We start from the raw sequence: 16191 nt of genomic DNA, 5'->3' as shown, positions 1-16191 counted from the left end.
TTTAATTTTAATTATTCATTTTATCAACAGTGCTTATAAATTGAACTAATTACCTTTTGATCAGATTAATCTAGCAAATTAATGCTACCTAAAAAGAGAACTGATTAGTCAGTATTGTTTATTGAAAAAAATGAAATATTCACATTTCTGAAAATCTGGTCTTAATTAAATCATCCTTAAAAAATTTCTATAAAAAGTAGAAAAAGTGCAACTAATGTGTTCAAGTAACAATTTAAAATTGAAATCATTCTATTCCAATGGTACTGTGTATTTATTTTATTTACATTCAAGCTTAATGTGTGAACTCTTGTTTGGAAAAGTGGTTACTGTATACATAAAATAGAATCCTTAAATTTATAATTGTATAAATATAAAATAGATTCCAAAGTAATAGAAAAATATCCAAAATCCATACCTCTGTGGAATCTTGCTTTTTGTTAAGCTTTGCAAGTTCTTGTTCATAATATGATTTTAGTCGATCCACATCACTTTGCAGCCTAGCATTATTTTCTTGCTCCTTTTTATACTTATCAATTAAATCTTGCAATTTATCATCATATTCCTACAAAGCAAAAAATAAATAAATAAATTACAGCCTTGTTTTTAAACAAAAATTATCTTTAAAATTCTAAAAGTTTACATATAATTAAAAAATATTAAAAATCAAAGAAATGGAAATGTAGCTTTCATTATTTAAATATATAATAAATTAATAATAATAAATGTAACATTGATTCTTTTACTAAAAATAATAAAATTCAAGAGTAAGAACAGATTACACGATTACACTTCAAATTCAAATGCTCAAAAGCATTTATCTATCTTATGATTACCAGAATAATTAACATCAGAAAAACATATAAATGAAATGAATAAAATTATTTTTTTATCGTTATTATTTGTGGATATATGTTCATTATATAAAGATAAAAGAAATTATAAAATTTGTAAAGATAATTAATGAAATAAGAAGGAAATATAGTTTTTTGACAAAATTGCAAGTGATTTAATTATATATATATATACTAAGTAAACAAAAAGTGCATGTTGTGGCATTTGCTTTTAAGTAAAATCATGTGCAATAACTATAAAAACAGATAGAAAAAATGAGCATAACAGTTACCTGCTGGATTTTCATAACAGTATTTTCATCCTCATTTATTAAATTACCTATAAAATACCAAAAAAAAAAACACACCCTCAAAATATTATAAAATTATACAAAAAGAAACATTCAATAGAATCTTCTACAAAATAGTTGTTTAAGTAACTAATTATTCAAAAATAAAAAAGTTCATATGACTTTAAAATTATAAATTATAATTATAATAATATATAAATCTTATAATAATGCAAGTTTCATTAATATGCATTTGATTTTTTTAATTGAAAATAAAATAAAATGCTCACTTTTTCATATTACAAAATCTTTTAAAAAATATAAGCATTTAAGAAATTACTACACACATACAGGAGAATTAGAATAATTTGGAAGATAGGAACATAAAGTCAGAAATAAGATATAGTATTGCTAAATGAGACTGATGTGACAATAAAACAACAGCAGGCTTAATTTTCAAATGACCCCCCCCCTACACAAATAAACGATTATTTTCAAAGGGAAAAAAATAAATAATAATAAATAACAGAGTGATCATTCTGCATAACTATAGGTATTTCAAGATTTATAAAGATGCCTTTCTTGCTAGTCGATTATCACCACTATTTGACATGAAATTATTATAATAGTTACAAGATAATATACTCAAGTTCGTTGATTTAAGAAATTGCACTAATGAGTAATTACGTTTACATGCAACCAAAAGTACAGACCTACACATTAGCACCCTTTAGAGAGATTTGGTTTAAAATTTGATAAAAATCTACATTTTTGATGCTAAATCTGTCTATTAAATTTTATCAATCTATGTTTTATAATTATTGAATTCACCTACCTTCAAGCAAGCAAATAGACTTCCTGTGGAATTTGTGGATTTTGTTCACAATTTTTTAGAAATTTACAAATTACTTAAGCCTGTATGCTAACTTTCGTCTGTCTAGCTCAAAGTATTTTTAAGTTATAATATTCACAGAAAGACAAAATGTGTTTTTTCAACTGAGGGAAATTTTTTAATGCGGAGATTCGTCAAAGTCTGGAGTTTCAATTCATTGATGATTACAATACTTTCTCTATATTTTGTATGCAAGAAAATAATAATAATAAAAAAAAAACTTATTTGTATAAATATTATTTTGCTGTAACTGATTGAAAAGCCACTCTTAATCACATTATATAAAATGCAAAATAGCAGTTTTAAAACTAAACTTGCATCCTTTGCAAAAATCCTTTGCTTTTTCATAACACATATAAAAAATTTTTTAGGAAATTTATAATATACTAGCCGCTTTTGGCGACCAGCCGGTTCGCCAATCTTAATGTTCGTTTAAATTTTAATAATTAAATAGGTTGAACCGGAGTTTAACCCCCTTCTTCGCCAAGTTGCGATAACGCGCTAAAGCTGGCAATCTTTATTATGCACTATAATTGAACATCTGCTCCTTTGCTTTTGAACATTTCGCAAGGCCGTTGTTGGCGATTTTTTAAAATTTTGCCAAGCAGGGGGTTACACTCCGGTCGTACCATTAAATATTTTACGCAATTCCAACTTTAATAGATTCTTCAGCAAAATATTTTAAAACTTCAAATTTTGATAGTCATATAATTCACTCATAACATTATAAAGGCCTTCAGTCATAGCGTGATATGTATCTCTCTAATTTTTTGTTACCCCTAGTAGAAATTATGCTTTAAATTAAAGTGTAAATGATTAATCTGCAATTAATATAATAATATTTTTTACTGAAACAAAGCATTTTTTTTAATAATATGATTACTGATAATAGAGTCACTGAGCGTTTACACTTTATGGGCACTAAAGAATATCTTTCTTAATTTATGTAATATCTCAAGAATTTGTCCACAAAAATTTCTCAGATTCATCAGGAACAGATCGATTCATTAACAATGTTTCCTTTTAAATGCATCAAACACTAAGAAAATAAAATGAATAGTTTAAAATAATCGGTCGAAAACAGGTTTAAAAAAACTACTTAAAAAACGATGTACTCAAAACTATAAGCATATACAAAAAAATATATAATTAACATAAATACAATTTAATTACAAAAGCATGCAATTAGCCTAAAAATAATTTAAATCATTGAAAACAGGTTAAAAAGAACTACTTAAAAAACGATGTATTTAAAACTATAAGCATATACAAAAAATATATAACTAACATAAAAACAATTTACTTACAAAAGCATGCAACTAACCTAAAAATAATTTAAATCGTCCGTTGGTTGTCATGCCAACAATCAGAACACAGTGCGCATGCGTGAATTTTCTTCGCCAGTTACGTTAACGCAAATGCGTGAATTTTTCTACGCCAGTTGGGGTAACGCTATGCAGATTATACATTTTTAATTTCCTTTATTCTGTGTTATTTTAATTCAAAAGTACTTCAGAATGAATCTGAAACATGGATTAATTAACAATCTTTAATTTTAAATGCATAAAACATTAAGAAAATAAACAGAATCGTTTGAAATAATCCGCCGAAAAATGTTAACCCTAGCCTTATTACTGTTGGGAGAAAAAAAAAACTAAAGCCTTACTCATTTGGCGGTGTTGAAAATGGAAGATATTTTTGGCGGAAAAGTTGGCGGTGGGGAAAATGGAAGATTTTTTTGGCGGGAAAGTTAGTTTTTAATTAATAATTAAAATTCTAATTAAAATTTCAAAAAAAGGGACCCCAGGTGCACATTCCCGACTTCTAAGGTATACATGTACCAAATTTGATAGCTGTATGTCAAATGACCTGGCCTGTAGAGCGCCAACACACACACACACACACACACATTGAGCTTTATTATAAGTATAGATTTAAATGCAACTTACTTTTGCTTACATCACTCTTCTCATCTTCTAAAGAAGGTATCTGACCTGAAAGCATTTCTTTCAATCTTCTAATTTCTTCTTGATATTCCCTTAACAAAGCATCTTTAGGATCTTCATTAACTGTGGGTTTATTTTGAATATTTTTAGCTCTATTTGCATATCGAAGGGTACTTAGTGTTTCATCATAGTTATTGTCAGCTGGAGAGAGGCAAGCCACCATTAAAGTTTTAGTGTTTCCACCAAGAGAATCTTGCAAAAGTCTCGTAAGCTTTGAGTCCCGATATGGAATGTGTTTTGATTTTCCATCCACTAATGCAGATATTACATTTCCTAAAGCTGACAGTGAAAGATTGATTTTTGTAGCTTCTTTCAGACGATCTCCTGTAGCACCTGAGAATATAAATGAATAAACATTTGTTAGGGTTTTAGAAAAATCATAAAGGAGGACAATTGATGAAATAATATCACAATAAAAAATTAAACACATATCACATTAATTGAAAACTGTTAATTTAAAAACAAATCTATATTACATTTCATCATTTAAAATACATTTCACATTTTAAAAACATATAAAAAACTTATGGCATAATTAGCTTTGTCTTTAACATGAGAAAAAAAATGTAATTAATATTTGCAGACACTGAACATACAAATTATTTTTAAACTATGAGTAATATTTATATTCCTGTTATGCTATAAATTTATGTTTTGGTTCTTTCTGTCAAAATAAATTCATCTATTTCTTTGAATCAGAAGTATATATAATATATTTTCAGTAGTAGAGATTGTATTAATAAGCCAGGCATAATTTAATATTTTGATCGTTTTTGTCATTTTGTTGATTCACAGGAATCAGATTCAGAGTTTTGAAGAACATGTTTTATTATACTAGAAAATCAAAAATCTGCCATGATACTTTCAATTAATATAATGAAAAATAAATCTACCTCTCTTTCATCAGAATGCTTGTAGAGAAATATAATTCATAGCTTCTAATAAAATTATAGTCAACAAAGTAAATTCCAGAATTATCTTCATCTCTGCATTATTTTATCACCATTACAATATTATTTAAACATTTTTGTCCAATATAAGCAAACAAAGAAAATGTAAATATTTTTTTTAGGCGAAAACACAACTAGCCAGCAAATAAAACTCACCAGTTTTGGCCTGTCTTTCACTTCCTGCTAAATCTACAAGGTTAAGCTTTCCTTGTTTAATGTGCTCTCCACAGTTTTCCATTTCTAACATTTCTAAGTGAATGGTGAATATGGAATGACTACGAGAGGAGTCTGCGTTCATCAGTGTGGCACCAACTGAGCGATTTTTCCAGCCCGTTTCCATTACTTCTTCACACTCCCGAGTATTGTGAACAGGATGCAAAGAAAGCCCTACAAACACAAAGTATTATTTCACAAAAATAGACAGAAAAAAAAACTTATGACATAATTAGCATTGTCTTTAATATGAGAAAAAAAATTAAGTGATTAATAACAGACATTGTACCAATAAATAAAATATTATTTGCCGTTTCTCATGGGCATAGTCTCTATGGAATATTATAAAAATCTAATTTTAATAAAAACCTTACTCTTGAGTAACACAAACTTTTGATAGAGGTAATTTTATTACTTTAAAGAAAATTATTGATTTACATTTATTTTCTCAGAGAAATATGAAAGCAGATTCAAAACCACAAAACAGCAAACAAGAGAAAGAATGGGGGGGGGGACTTTTCAAAAGAACATACTTAACTCAAATTTAAGTAAACAGCTGATGATCATCAAACCTGAGCAAATCTTTGTCAATATTAGCGGGAATAATTGAGGCAAGGATTGCAGGTCTACTACTACTCTTTTATAAATAAAATAATAATGGCAGAAACAGTAACTAAATATAAAATGATATATAAAAGTATTTATCCATACTTTTCATGCTACATCCACATTTTTATTTTGTATGATGAAAGAATAAAAAAATAAAAAGAAGATGATAAAAGACTGATGGTCAAAGTTTTTCAAGTGATTACTACTTTCAGAGTTTTAAACAGATAATTATTGATTAAAAACTGTTAAGTTAATGATGTTATGAATTAAAATTGATTTCTAAATGATAAATAAATTAAATAAATAATAAAAAAAACAGTAAGATAAAAAAATATTTTTAAAAAACACACAAAAAAACTAATTAAAAGAAATTTAATATTCCTAACAATACATTAATTAATAATACAACGATTTCAAATATTTGCATTTTCAAACAAAGGTGTAAAGACTTATATACATACCAGCCACATAAACCCCTTTATCTGGATGTTCTTTAAGCTCTAACTTTTTTTTGGTTTCCTTGCCAAGTAAGTCACGTATCTCCTCATTATAAATCTCTAAATAGGAAGCATGAACTAAGAATTTAGTGTTTTCAGTGGTTGAGATGGCTTCAAAAATGTGTTCAAAGGCACGAGGGATGATTCCTTTCTGGCTGGGTGGATGGGTGATACCCTGCATTGTGAAAGACTTGCCACAGCCAGTCTGGCCATAAGCAAAAACAGTCCCATTGTAGCCTTCAGTCACACTCTTTAAAAGAAATATAAGATTTTATACTTCTTATTTTCTTATTTAAACTGTAATATATGCAATAAAATAAAAAAGAGCTTATATATATATATATAATACATTCCAGAGTATTTGGCCCAAAGTGGTGGAAAGGTAGGCCGGATAACAGAAAATTTGGATAGGCCAGAGTTCTATGATCTCATTTCTTTGCCCACCAATATCAGAAGACAAAGTTTTTATACCAAAACTCACTGTTATAATACATATTTTCTCGCTTCTTACTAATGAGTACTAAGCCCTCTATTTATCTCAAGCTGAACGTGGACTGGTGAATCATAGAAGCAGTTGTAGGATTTTGATGTTACACCAGAGTCTCGTCACTGTATAGTGCATACTTTCTTCTCTCTAAACACTACAACATTTTTTCAGTTATCATCCATTTTGAAATCTTCAATGTAGTACACTTAAAAAAACATTAAGCATACCCGATGGGCAATTTACGAATATTGAAAGTTCTGTGCAGTTATAATCAGGAACAGTGGCAACAACTGAAGTCTGTTACACACAGACGAAACAATGAACAATGAGCAGGATGCTGCTCTTTTCCTGTCACAACTTGCATTTTGCTCGAGACACATAGGAGGATCACAACAAATGTTCGCTTCCAATGAATTGATAATGTTGCCAATGCAAAGCCTTGACTTCCCCATTTAATTACAACAGAAAACTAGGTCAGATAGTATGGAAGAAAGATAACTGCGAACTGGATGCTCAGGAGTGTATTGTGTGTGTGTGTGTGTGTATATATAAGATAAATTTAATGAAGTTTTAGTCTAGTATTCAGATAAACTTTTCATTATATTTTTCCCAAAATTTTTTTTATAATTTACAAAAATTTAAAATAAAAATTTTATTTCACCATAAGCACATTTAGAAGTATTCGTTCAATAGTGAAATGTCTGATTTATATGTTGCTAAATTGAAGAAAAATACTCTGAAGGATTATAAACACAATTTTAAGTACCACATGAATTCATATTTGGTAAAAAGGATTTAAAATATCATAGATAGAAGGAAAATAAACATAAAACATGAAAGAACATTGCTACACTTACAAAATCATACAAACTTTAATAAAATAATAACAATGTAAGAATCCATAAAAAAAATTCTTTAGCTATACTTTTTAAATTACTTGAATTATTAGACAAATGAAGCAACAAAAAATATTATCATTACTAGTATATCTTGCATACAATGGTGAGAAAAAGAAAGCACAATTATATTTACTTTTAAGTGAGTGCTTCAATAGCTACTGGCAACATAATACATTGAAGCAAAAATGCTGGGTAGTACTAACACTAAATTATAGTATAATGTGATGCCTTTGGAAGCAATTTGATACCAGAAAAATTTGTGAGACTGTGATTTATCATAATGCAGCACCCAAACTTGATGTTCCTAGCAGTGAGAAATTTTGAATGCATTGAATCAAATGCCAAGAACATGCACTGCATGCATTTGAACTAGGTGAAACTTATTTTAATTAGTTTGCCAAATAATACACTTTGCTTGTATTATGGGGGATCAGAATAAGCATAATCAATTTATATTTAGAAAAAATTTGAAAAATTTCAGAGCCTTTTGAAAATTATAGTATAATACCAGAAGAAAGGAGGAGAAAAATACAAAGGATCAATTGGTGCTCAACTTATAGTCATTAATGCACTAAACTCAGGAATTATGAGTATTTGCAGAGGCAAAAAGAATAAAGCAGAATTTAGCAAAACAACATGAATTTAGATAATAGAAACTGACTCAAGGAATTGCAATTTTCAAAAAATTGTGGAGTCAGTTGAACCGACTCCAATGAAAAGAAATAGTTATAAGTAAAGAAAAAAATATAATAGTTTAGCTTTCAATTTCATTTAGTTTTATTAATGTAGGATTGACCTGCAGCGTTTATTTTTTATTTATACTTTGCTAATGTGTTATACCTTACTTAGAGGACAGCACAAATTAGTGATTATTAAAATTGTCAACTAAACAAGCCTATGCATCTCGATGCACAGAAGGGCATTGAGATGAACTACTTGATACCTGGCTGTGGTTCAGTAAGGATGCTTCGAGACTTCTTCTCAATGATAGACAAAGGACTAGGGTGTGGTAGCTCATTTAATTAAGCTCTTAAAACTTTTGAAAAAATATTTCTTCAATTACATTTTCTTAATAATCTTATTTTCTTTAATTGTAAGTAATCATTTGTAAATTACCACAATTTTATGAATCTTTAATAAATAGTGTTTTTACTACTTCAATATCTACGTTTCATTAAAAAGCCCTAGACATAACAACAGAGTGTTCTTAAATTCTTACTTTTTTTTTGCATAACACTAAACATATTTTATTACATTATTAAAGAAAGAAGGGAAATTACTTACTTCTACTATTGGAAAAACTATTTCATTATAAATTTGTTCTGTTGTAGAATCAATAAAATATACACCATCAAAAGTAAAATTTTTAGGAGGGGCAGAGTTATCATCCGGGTTGACAATAGAGCACAGACCACACGAAGGATCCATGGTTATTATCACCTATGATTACAAACAATATAGATTACATAAATTTTCTTTCTAGCCAGAAAATGATTAAAATATCTATGCAAATTATTTTATTAACTATATAAAAGTATAAAAAATAAACTATTCAAAATGATTTTTAAAAAAGGTAAACATATATCATGATATGGAAAATGTAAAGATTAAAGAAACCTACACTAACATTACATAAACTACCAATTGTAAAAAATATAGTAAATAAACTGTTGAGACTTATTAATATGAATTTTAAACTGAATTTCTTTTTATCATTGAATATAGTAGGTATATATATATATATATATATATATATATATATATATATATATATATATATATATATATATATATATATATATATATGCCTATTAATATATATATATATTAGTAGCATATTTTCAATATTCTAATTTACATATTGTTCACAACATAATTTGCATTTTTACAGACTGAATTTATTGATATCTTTTTGTATTAATTAATTTGCTAAACGGAGTTTTTGGAAATGTTATTGCATGCTATTTTGAAATTATACTAACATATCATTTTAATTAGATTTTTAGCAATAAAAGAAGAGAAAATTGAAAATGTTGTTAAATAATTGCACCATCATAACAAAACTTTTAAATAAAAGTATATGAATTGTAAAATTTTATTTTACTGGATAATAATAAATAAGCATAAATGATTTTATGAATCAATTAATCTAAGGAAATTAATTCATTCCTTACAGAAAAATTTCGCATAACATTTCTGACAATTTTTATATTTCATGTTATTTTTGGATTATCTCTATTTTAATTTTTATTTATTGCAACAGTATGGGGGGGGGAGCTGAAATAGGCACAAATTTCAACAAGAGCCTTGAATGCAGAAATTTCTTAACACCTTCTAATTTTCCTTCTGTTTCTGTACTAATTTCCTTATTCTCCATTTCAGTCTGAGTTACCAAAATGTTATACAATATACAATTTGGAATCTCTTTTAATAAAGCTTATTAAGTAAACAATTACTGATATTTGGTATTTCAGAAGCTAATGTTAACAAGAAACGTACCAATTGTAAAAAGCAAAGTTTTCAAAGACTTTACTATCATCCTAATAAATAAGAGGAATATTTAACAATAAATCAAAGAAAGAAACATTACAGACAGATAAAATTTGTTTTATGCTCTAAACAATACATTAGGTTTTATAAGTTAGATCTTTTTACTATGTAATGAAATACTTATAAATACCCACAAATATAATAAAAAATGCTCACTTACCTTGCATCCTAAATCTCTTTCTCTCTGGTTGATAGGACGACATCTTACAATAACCTTTACAGTTTCGGATGCCATGGAAGTACCGAAATTTTCGCAAATTCACCAATTGAATCACCTATAACACCACACACATTAAAATAAAATAATAAATCAATAGTGGTAGTCATTAAATAGAAATAAAATCAAAATTTGAAATGGAAAATACAGTAAGGGTTAAACTATAAATCTTACAGAATAATAAATAAGTTTTAGGCCAATTTTAGCATTTATCTATTAGTTCAATTTTCCAAATTAGTGATATTAAACAGAAGATAAAATTGTAATGGGATGAATATAAACATGCCACTTACTACATTCTAGAGATAATTAATTGCTGTATTTATGTTAATGGTGACATCTACTATACATTTTTTTTAGATACTTGCATATAAACTGCATGTTAATGGTGAACTTTAGTGTTAATTTCATGATACTACCAAGTCTCGGTATTAATCACATGCCATTGGCAAACCTTAATATTAATTGCACGCAATTGATGAATACAGTCCAATTATAGTTACAAAAAAAAACTCATTAGTGTGTGATATTTGGCAATTTACGGGTGGCAAGCAGTTTGCATACACTGTGCAATATTTGACAACTAAATGATGCTATGTGTCACAAAATATTTGGCACCTAATTCATAGTAGGCAGTTAATATACGAGTATCCTTGTTAACTATTTAGAGTGTGTTAAATACTTGCACCTTAAATCACAAAATTTATTATGTTTTTCCACAGGAAAAAAAAATAGCACTTATGAGATTTTTTCATTCTTAATTTTAAATGTTTATAACTCTTCATACAATTATAACTGTGAAGCAAAATACTTTTAGTAAAGTCGGCATTTAAAAGAAAACATTTAACATTTTATATCATCAAATTTCTATTTTAACCTACAATATATATACATATATATATAGAATAACAATAATTCTACTAAATAATTTGTATTTTGTTTCTTCCTAGCCATTAATTAATCTTGAAACAGATAAGGATTATAAGTATGTAATGATATTTTAAAATTTAATTTAATTCTTAATTACTTTCCAATTTTTTAAAATCAAAATTAGCCCATGTTAACTTCATTCTAAAATGGTGTCGTATTTCCTTATCCAATTCCACTTTTTTTTATTTCATTAACTCTACATGCACTCTATAAAATTGCTGAATTCAATATTTTCTCACACTCCAAGTGAAGGGATAAAAATCCCTAATGCTTGCAAAATTCTTTTAAAGATACCTAAGATCTTCTTCTCTAAATTGACATGTGTCAAAGAAATCCACATAAAAATCTGATAGTAAAATCACTGAAGGGAAAAATTCGATCTCTTTTGCTCTTATATCGCAATGGGGATTGACACATCTTTTAACATTGTTTGTTTTTTGTGCAAATTATGCCTCTCAGGATGAAATAAACCAAAGTTAAAATTTTGAAAAGTTTCCTCCCTTTAGCCGCACATCTGCTAAAATATGTTTACATGTAAAAGCGTAAGAACCACTGTCTCTAATTCAATAAATAGTTTTCCCACACCTTATGATTTATATTGATTTCAAATATGATATAAATGAACCTAATATTCAATGGAATATTCAAGATTTCAGTACGTAACTATATTAAAAGCAGTAATTTTTAAATCAATAGCAGCAATTAATTAGTAGTAGTTTTTAATTTAATAATATTACAGAAATTTTGTTGTCAATAAATAGGTTATATCAATGAAGAAGATTTGATAGTCAGTTTATAAGCATCCCTCATATTGCAACTAGTAAATGAATGACTGTTATTAGAATTTAATTTTTTTATGTGAAAGCATAATACATTCAATGCTTGCCTGTATTTAAATAAATAAAAATTTATCTTGCATAGTTACTGCATTTATAAAATGCTAGTATTAACCTTAAGAGCAAGAGTTAAATTTACTCCATATTTCAATCAAAGAATCATAGTGATAATATTTCTATTTCAGATGAATGAATCAATTACAAAAGATCAATGAAATGTCTCAGGTATTTTGTGGATTTAATCAATATATAAATTTATAAAAAATTATATTGTTAACATAAAAAAAAACTCCAATTTATAAAATTATAATGGCAAAATACACAAAAAAGTTAATGATCAGATATTTTTCTATATCTGAAAATTATTCAGTTTATTTTTACAAAAATTTATGATGCATATACTGATATTTGTTCATAATTTTTTATACGTATGATTGAAAGATAAGCTTAGAGAAACCTATAAAGAAATTCTTTTAGGTACCTTTTTTATTAATATTAGTCAAGTAGATTCAAAAAATTAAAAGTTTACTTAAATATCTAAAAGAAATTTTTTTTATTTATTTTTACTCACATGTCTTAGTTATTGTTAAAAATATTTTGTAATAATAATAGAACAGCATTATTCCTTTGCTTTAAAAAAAAACATTCATTTCTTGTTAAATTTATAGTTAAAAAGTATCTGAATGGATATTATTTTAACTTTAGGTACCTTTGGCAGATCAGTTAAAATCTGAATAAGCCAATATCCTATGCATTCAGAATTCGAAATTACCAGTATGAATTATGTCTTATCAAATTTGAAAAAATGTTCATTGCTCTTAAACTTTTTATTTTTAGTATTCTAAATTTTTTTTTGTACACATAGTCTAATTAATTGGAAAAATATTTTATAATTTAAACTATGAATAAAAAAAATTAGGAGGCACCCAAATGTGAGCATATATGTAAGAAGGGATGAATGATTAGTTACTGAGATAAAAGAGAAATTTAGCAAAATGTATCTTTTAGTAAAATTTTAATAAAATGCTCCATGTTAAAATATTTTCTCAACATTAATTTTTTAAGGGAAAAAAAGCATTTCCACAATCCCAAAACATAAGGATACAGCACTTTTTGAAACCATACTTGAATTCCAGATTTTCCTATTTTAGGAATTCAAAATTATTATCAAATTATATTAAGTTCTCACATAGTAAAACAAAAGGCTAAGTAAATATGTATGTAACTTTAAAAATTACAGTAAAAAAAATATTCATAATATACATTTTTATTTTGGTATTATTTTATTACAAATAATATTTTTATTTATACATTTTATTTATAACACATATACAAAAAAAAAAAAAAAAAAAAAAAAAAACATAACATTTTAATAAAAATGTAGACAAAACCACTCCTGCTTGACAAAAAGTTTGATGCAATTCATCATTAAAAAAGCATAAATGTTTATTCAAAGCTTATTACTATAATATATGTACTAAGCACATGTTAAACATTCTAAATTACAGTTTGGCAAGTATTTTTTGCCTAAGATATCTACTATGAAATCTTATATTTATCATTTCAGATAGGAATATATTTTGTGAAAAAAAAAATTAATATAAGCTACATGATCCAATGATTTTAAAAAATTTTAAGATACATTTAACATATAAAAATACTTTCTAACTTTGATAGAATAATAGCATATCAAATGGATAATGGTAAAAAAGTTTATCTTATGTCTGTTATTTTACTTAGAGTATGCTAAATTGTTGTGTTGTTTTTACTACAGTGTGAGAAAATATACTTTAGCAAATAATAAAAATTCAAATTATTTAAACCAGGATAAATTTTTAAAATCACAAATGGATAATTATTATCTGAAAGACTTTTAATTTATTCAGTTTTTTCCCAGTAACAGGACTTATATAATTAATCTCATTAAAGAGAATAAAATGCATTAATTATTTTTAGTATTTATAAATTTAATTACTATTCATTACTACACTAACAGAAAATATTACAACTTAAATTTTAATCAAGCAGTTTTTTTATAATTTATAAGTATTAATAAATTAGATTTTTTAAAGAACTTTTTAATGCAATTAATAGCTACAAATATATAATGCATATGCACCTGATGATTTTAAATAGAAAAGAATCCAACTGGAATGTAGACTGAAGAACTCAATTAATGGATATATAGAGAAAATTTCAAATAGAAATATAAAAGTAATGTAATTTACAATACTAATGAATAAATAAAGCAAACTGATTCATCTAGATTAAGATAAATGAAAGGCTTTATAATTTCACTCAATTCAATAACATCTTCAATATTTTAATGCCATATTTGAAAAATGGAATATACAGACATATACAAATAAAATTGAAAATTGAAAATGTATAAAACCATAAGGGTCAAATATATATTACATGATTTTTGGAATAATCACAAGTTCCATATCAATATAAAAAGATTATTATTTAATATATATATATAAATCATAAATACATTAAGAACTTCATTTGAAACAGAGCAATCAAATACATAAACTTTTGTTTGCGATTTATACTTAATTGCATTCACTTGAGAAAGTTATCATTAAATTAATCAATCAAAACTAAGTAAAAAATTATTATAAAATAATATACTAAATACTTTTGAAAAATAATTTAGATACTTGAGAATTTTCTATCCAAAAATTAAAATAATAATAATAGATTATGAAGAAAAGAGAAATAGTATAATCTAAAACTTTTAACAGAATGTACTAATAGATACATTTGAAAATTACATTCAGAAAGTATTTAGAAAGAAAAAAATTCTTCTTATCTCAAGACAACCAAATTGATACACGAAAAATTCAAAATTATTAATCACGGCCCAATTTCTAGTTTCATATGTTACAATTGAATAATATCACAGATCTCAAAAAAGTTACAAAAAAATAAAGTATGATTTAAAAAAACTGTCAAATAGAAACAACTAAACAATAGTGTATTTATTTATTCTGAAGAAAATAGACACATGAAAAGGCATGAAATTATATTACAAGAGTCTGTGCCAAAATTCTTTTTCTTTACATTAAAGTGTTTATTCACAAATTCGACTAATTAGTTTTGGCGAAAATTTTAGAATAACATAAAATTTATAATAAAAATACGAAAGAGATGGGAGTCGAATATTTGTTTGATCTGGTGAAGTATTGCGATCGCTTGTGGATGTGTTTGAGAAATTTTGAGGAAAAAATTAAAAGTCACTACTACATTGATGAAAAGTAATTATTTAAAATTATTTCGTATGGACAACGAAAGCATCTATGTAAAATAATGTTTCTATTTATTACTTTGCAAATTATTATATGATCTCAATTTCAACTACCGGAATTTCGGATCATTCCAAAACTAGAAATTATTTACAGAAGTCGTGACATACTTACTTTCGGAATCAACATTTCTTCATCATATTCAGATCCGAACTCTTAATCCAAAAAGTCCTCACGTGAAGACGTCATCGAATTCTTAACGGGATCATTATCACACGTGAAAAAACTGTACCGGATATTTAATAAACCTTAAAACATGGTACAAGCCGGCACATCACTAACTACATCGTTACCTTTGCAACACATGACGGCACTAAAACCGTAGATACAAAAGCAAAACAGAAACTCTGTTGTCAAGCAAATGCGCCACCTTACGGATCGTTCTCTAACATTGATTATGAGGTGCAGGTAAAGCTTTTAACGATTAATATTCTTTTTCCGTGGAACCTTGAATTTGCTTCCTCTTTTAACGATCCTTTATTGCAATAAATTCATAAAACTTTTCTGTAATTTCGTTTGCATAGTATGGGAACTATTTTTTTTCTCTCAACATTTATAAATCAATCCATGATGACACGTAAGAAATCTAAATCGAAACCAAACTAACTTTCGATAGATTGAAAAAATTTTTTAAATTTCAACAAATTTATTATTTTTTTTTATCTTTTTTTTTG

The 16191-nt window shown here is 26.3% G+C and overlaps 1 protein-coding gene across 3 annotated transcripts in view; it reads right to left on the bottom strand.

Moving 5' to 3' along the window:
• LOC129976064 (kinesin-like protein KIF17) overlaps positions 1–15813 on the bottom strand; it is a 32450-nt gene extending 16637 nt beyond the window's left edge. For all 3 annotated transcript variants that reach the window (XM_056089426.1, XM_056089427.1, XM_056089428.1), the window contains exons 1-8: positions 15632–15813; positions 10384–10498; positions 8958–9113; positions 6252–6537; positions 5125–5355; positions 3962–4351; positions 1124–1170; positions 416–562 (exon numbers count right to left, since the gene is read on the bottom strand). In XM_056089426.1, the coding sequence (XP_055945401.1) occupies positions 416–562; positions 1124–1170; positions 3962–4351; positions 5125–5355; positions 6252–6537; positions 8958–9113; positions 10384–10458 (1332 nt within the window). In that variant the 5' untranslated portion in view covers positions 10459–10498; positions 15632–15813. The remainder of the gene's footprint in view (positions 1–415; positions 563–1123; positions 1171–3961; positions 4352–5124; positions 5356–6251; positions 6538–8957; positions 9114–10383; positions 10499–15631) is intronic.
• Between the last annotated feature and the right edge of the window lie 378 nt (positions 15814–16191).

Source organism: Argiope bruennichi, chromosome 7, assembly GCF_947563725.1.
Source record: "Argiope bruennichi chromosome 7, qqArgBrue1.1, whole genome shotgun sequence".
NCBI classification, from domain to species: Eukaryota; Metazoa; Arthropoda; class Arachnida; order Araneae; family Araneidae; genus Argiope; species Argiope bruennichi.
This window is presented reverse-complemented; position numbering and strand designations above follow the sequence as displayed.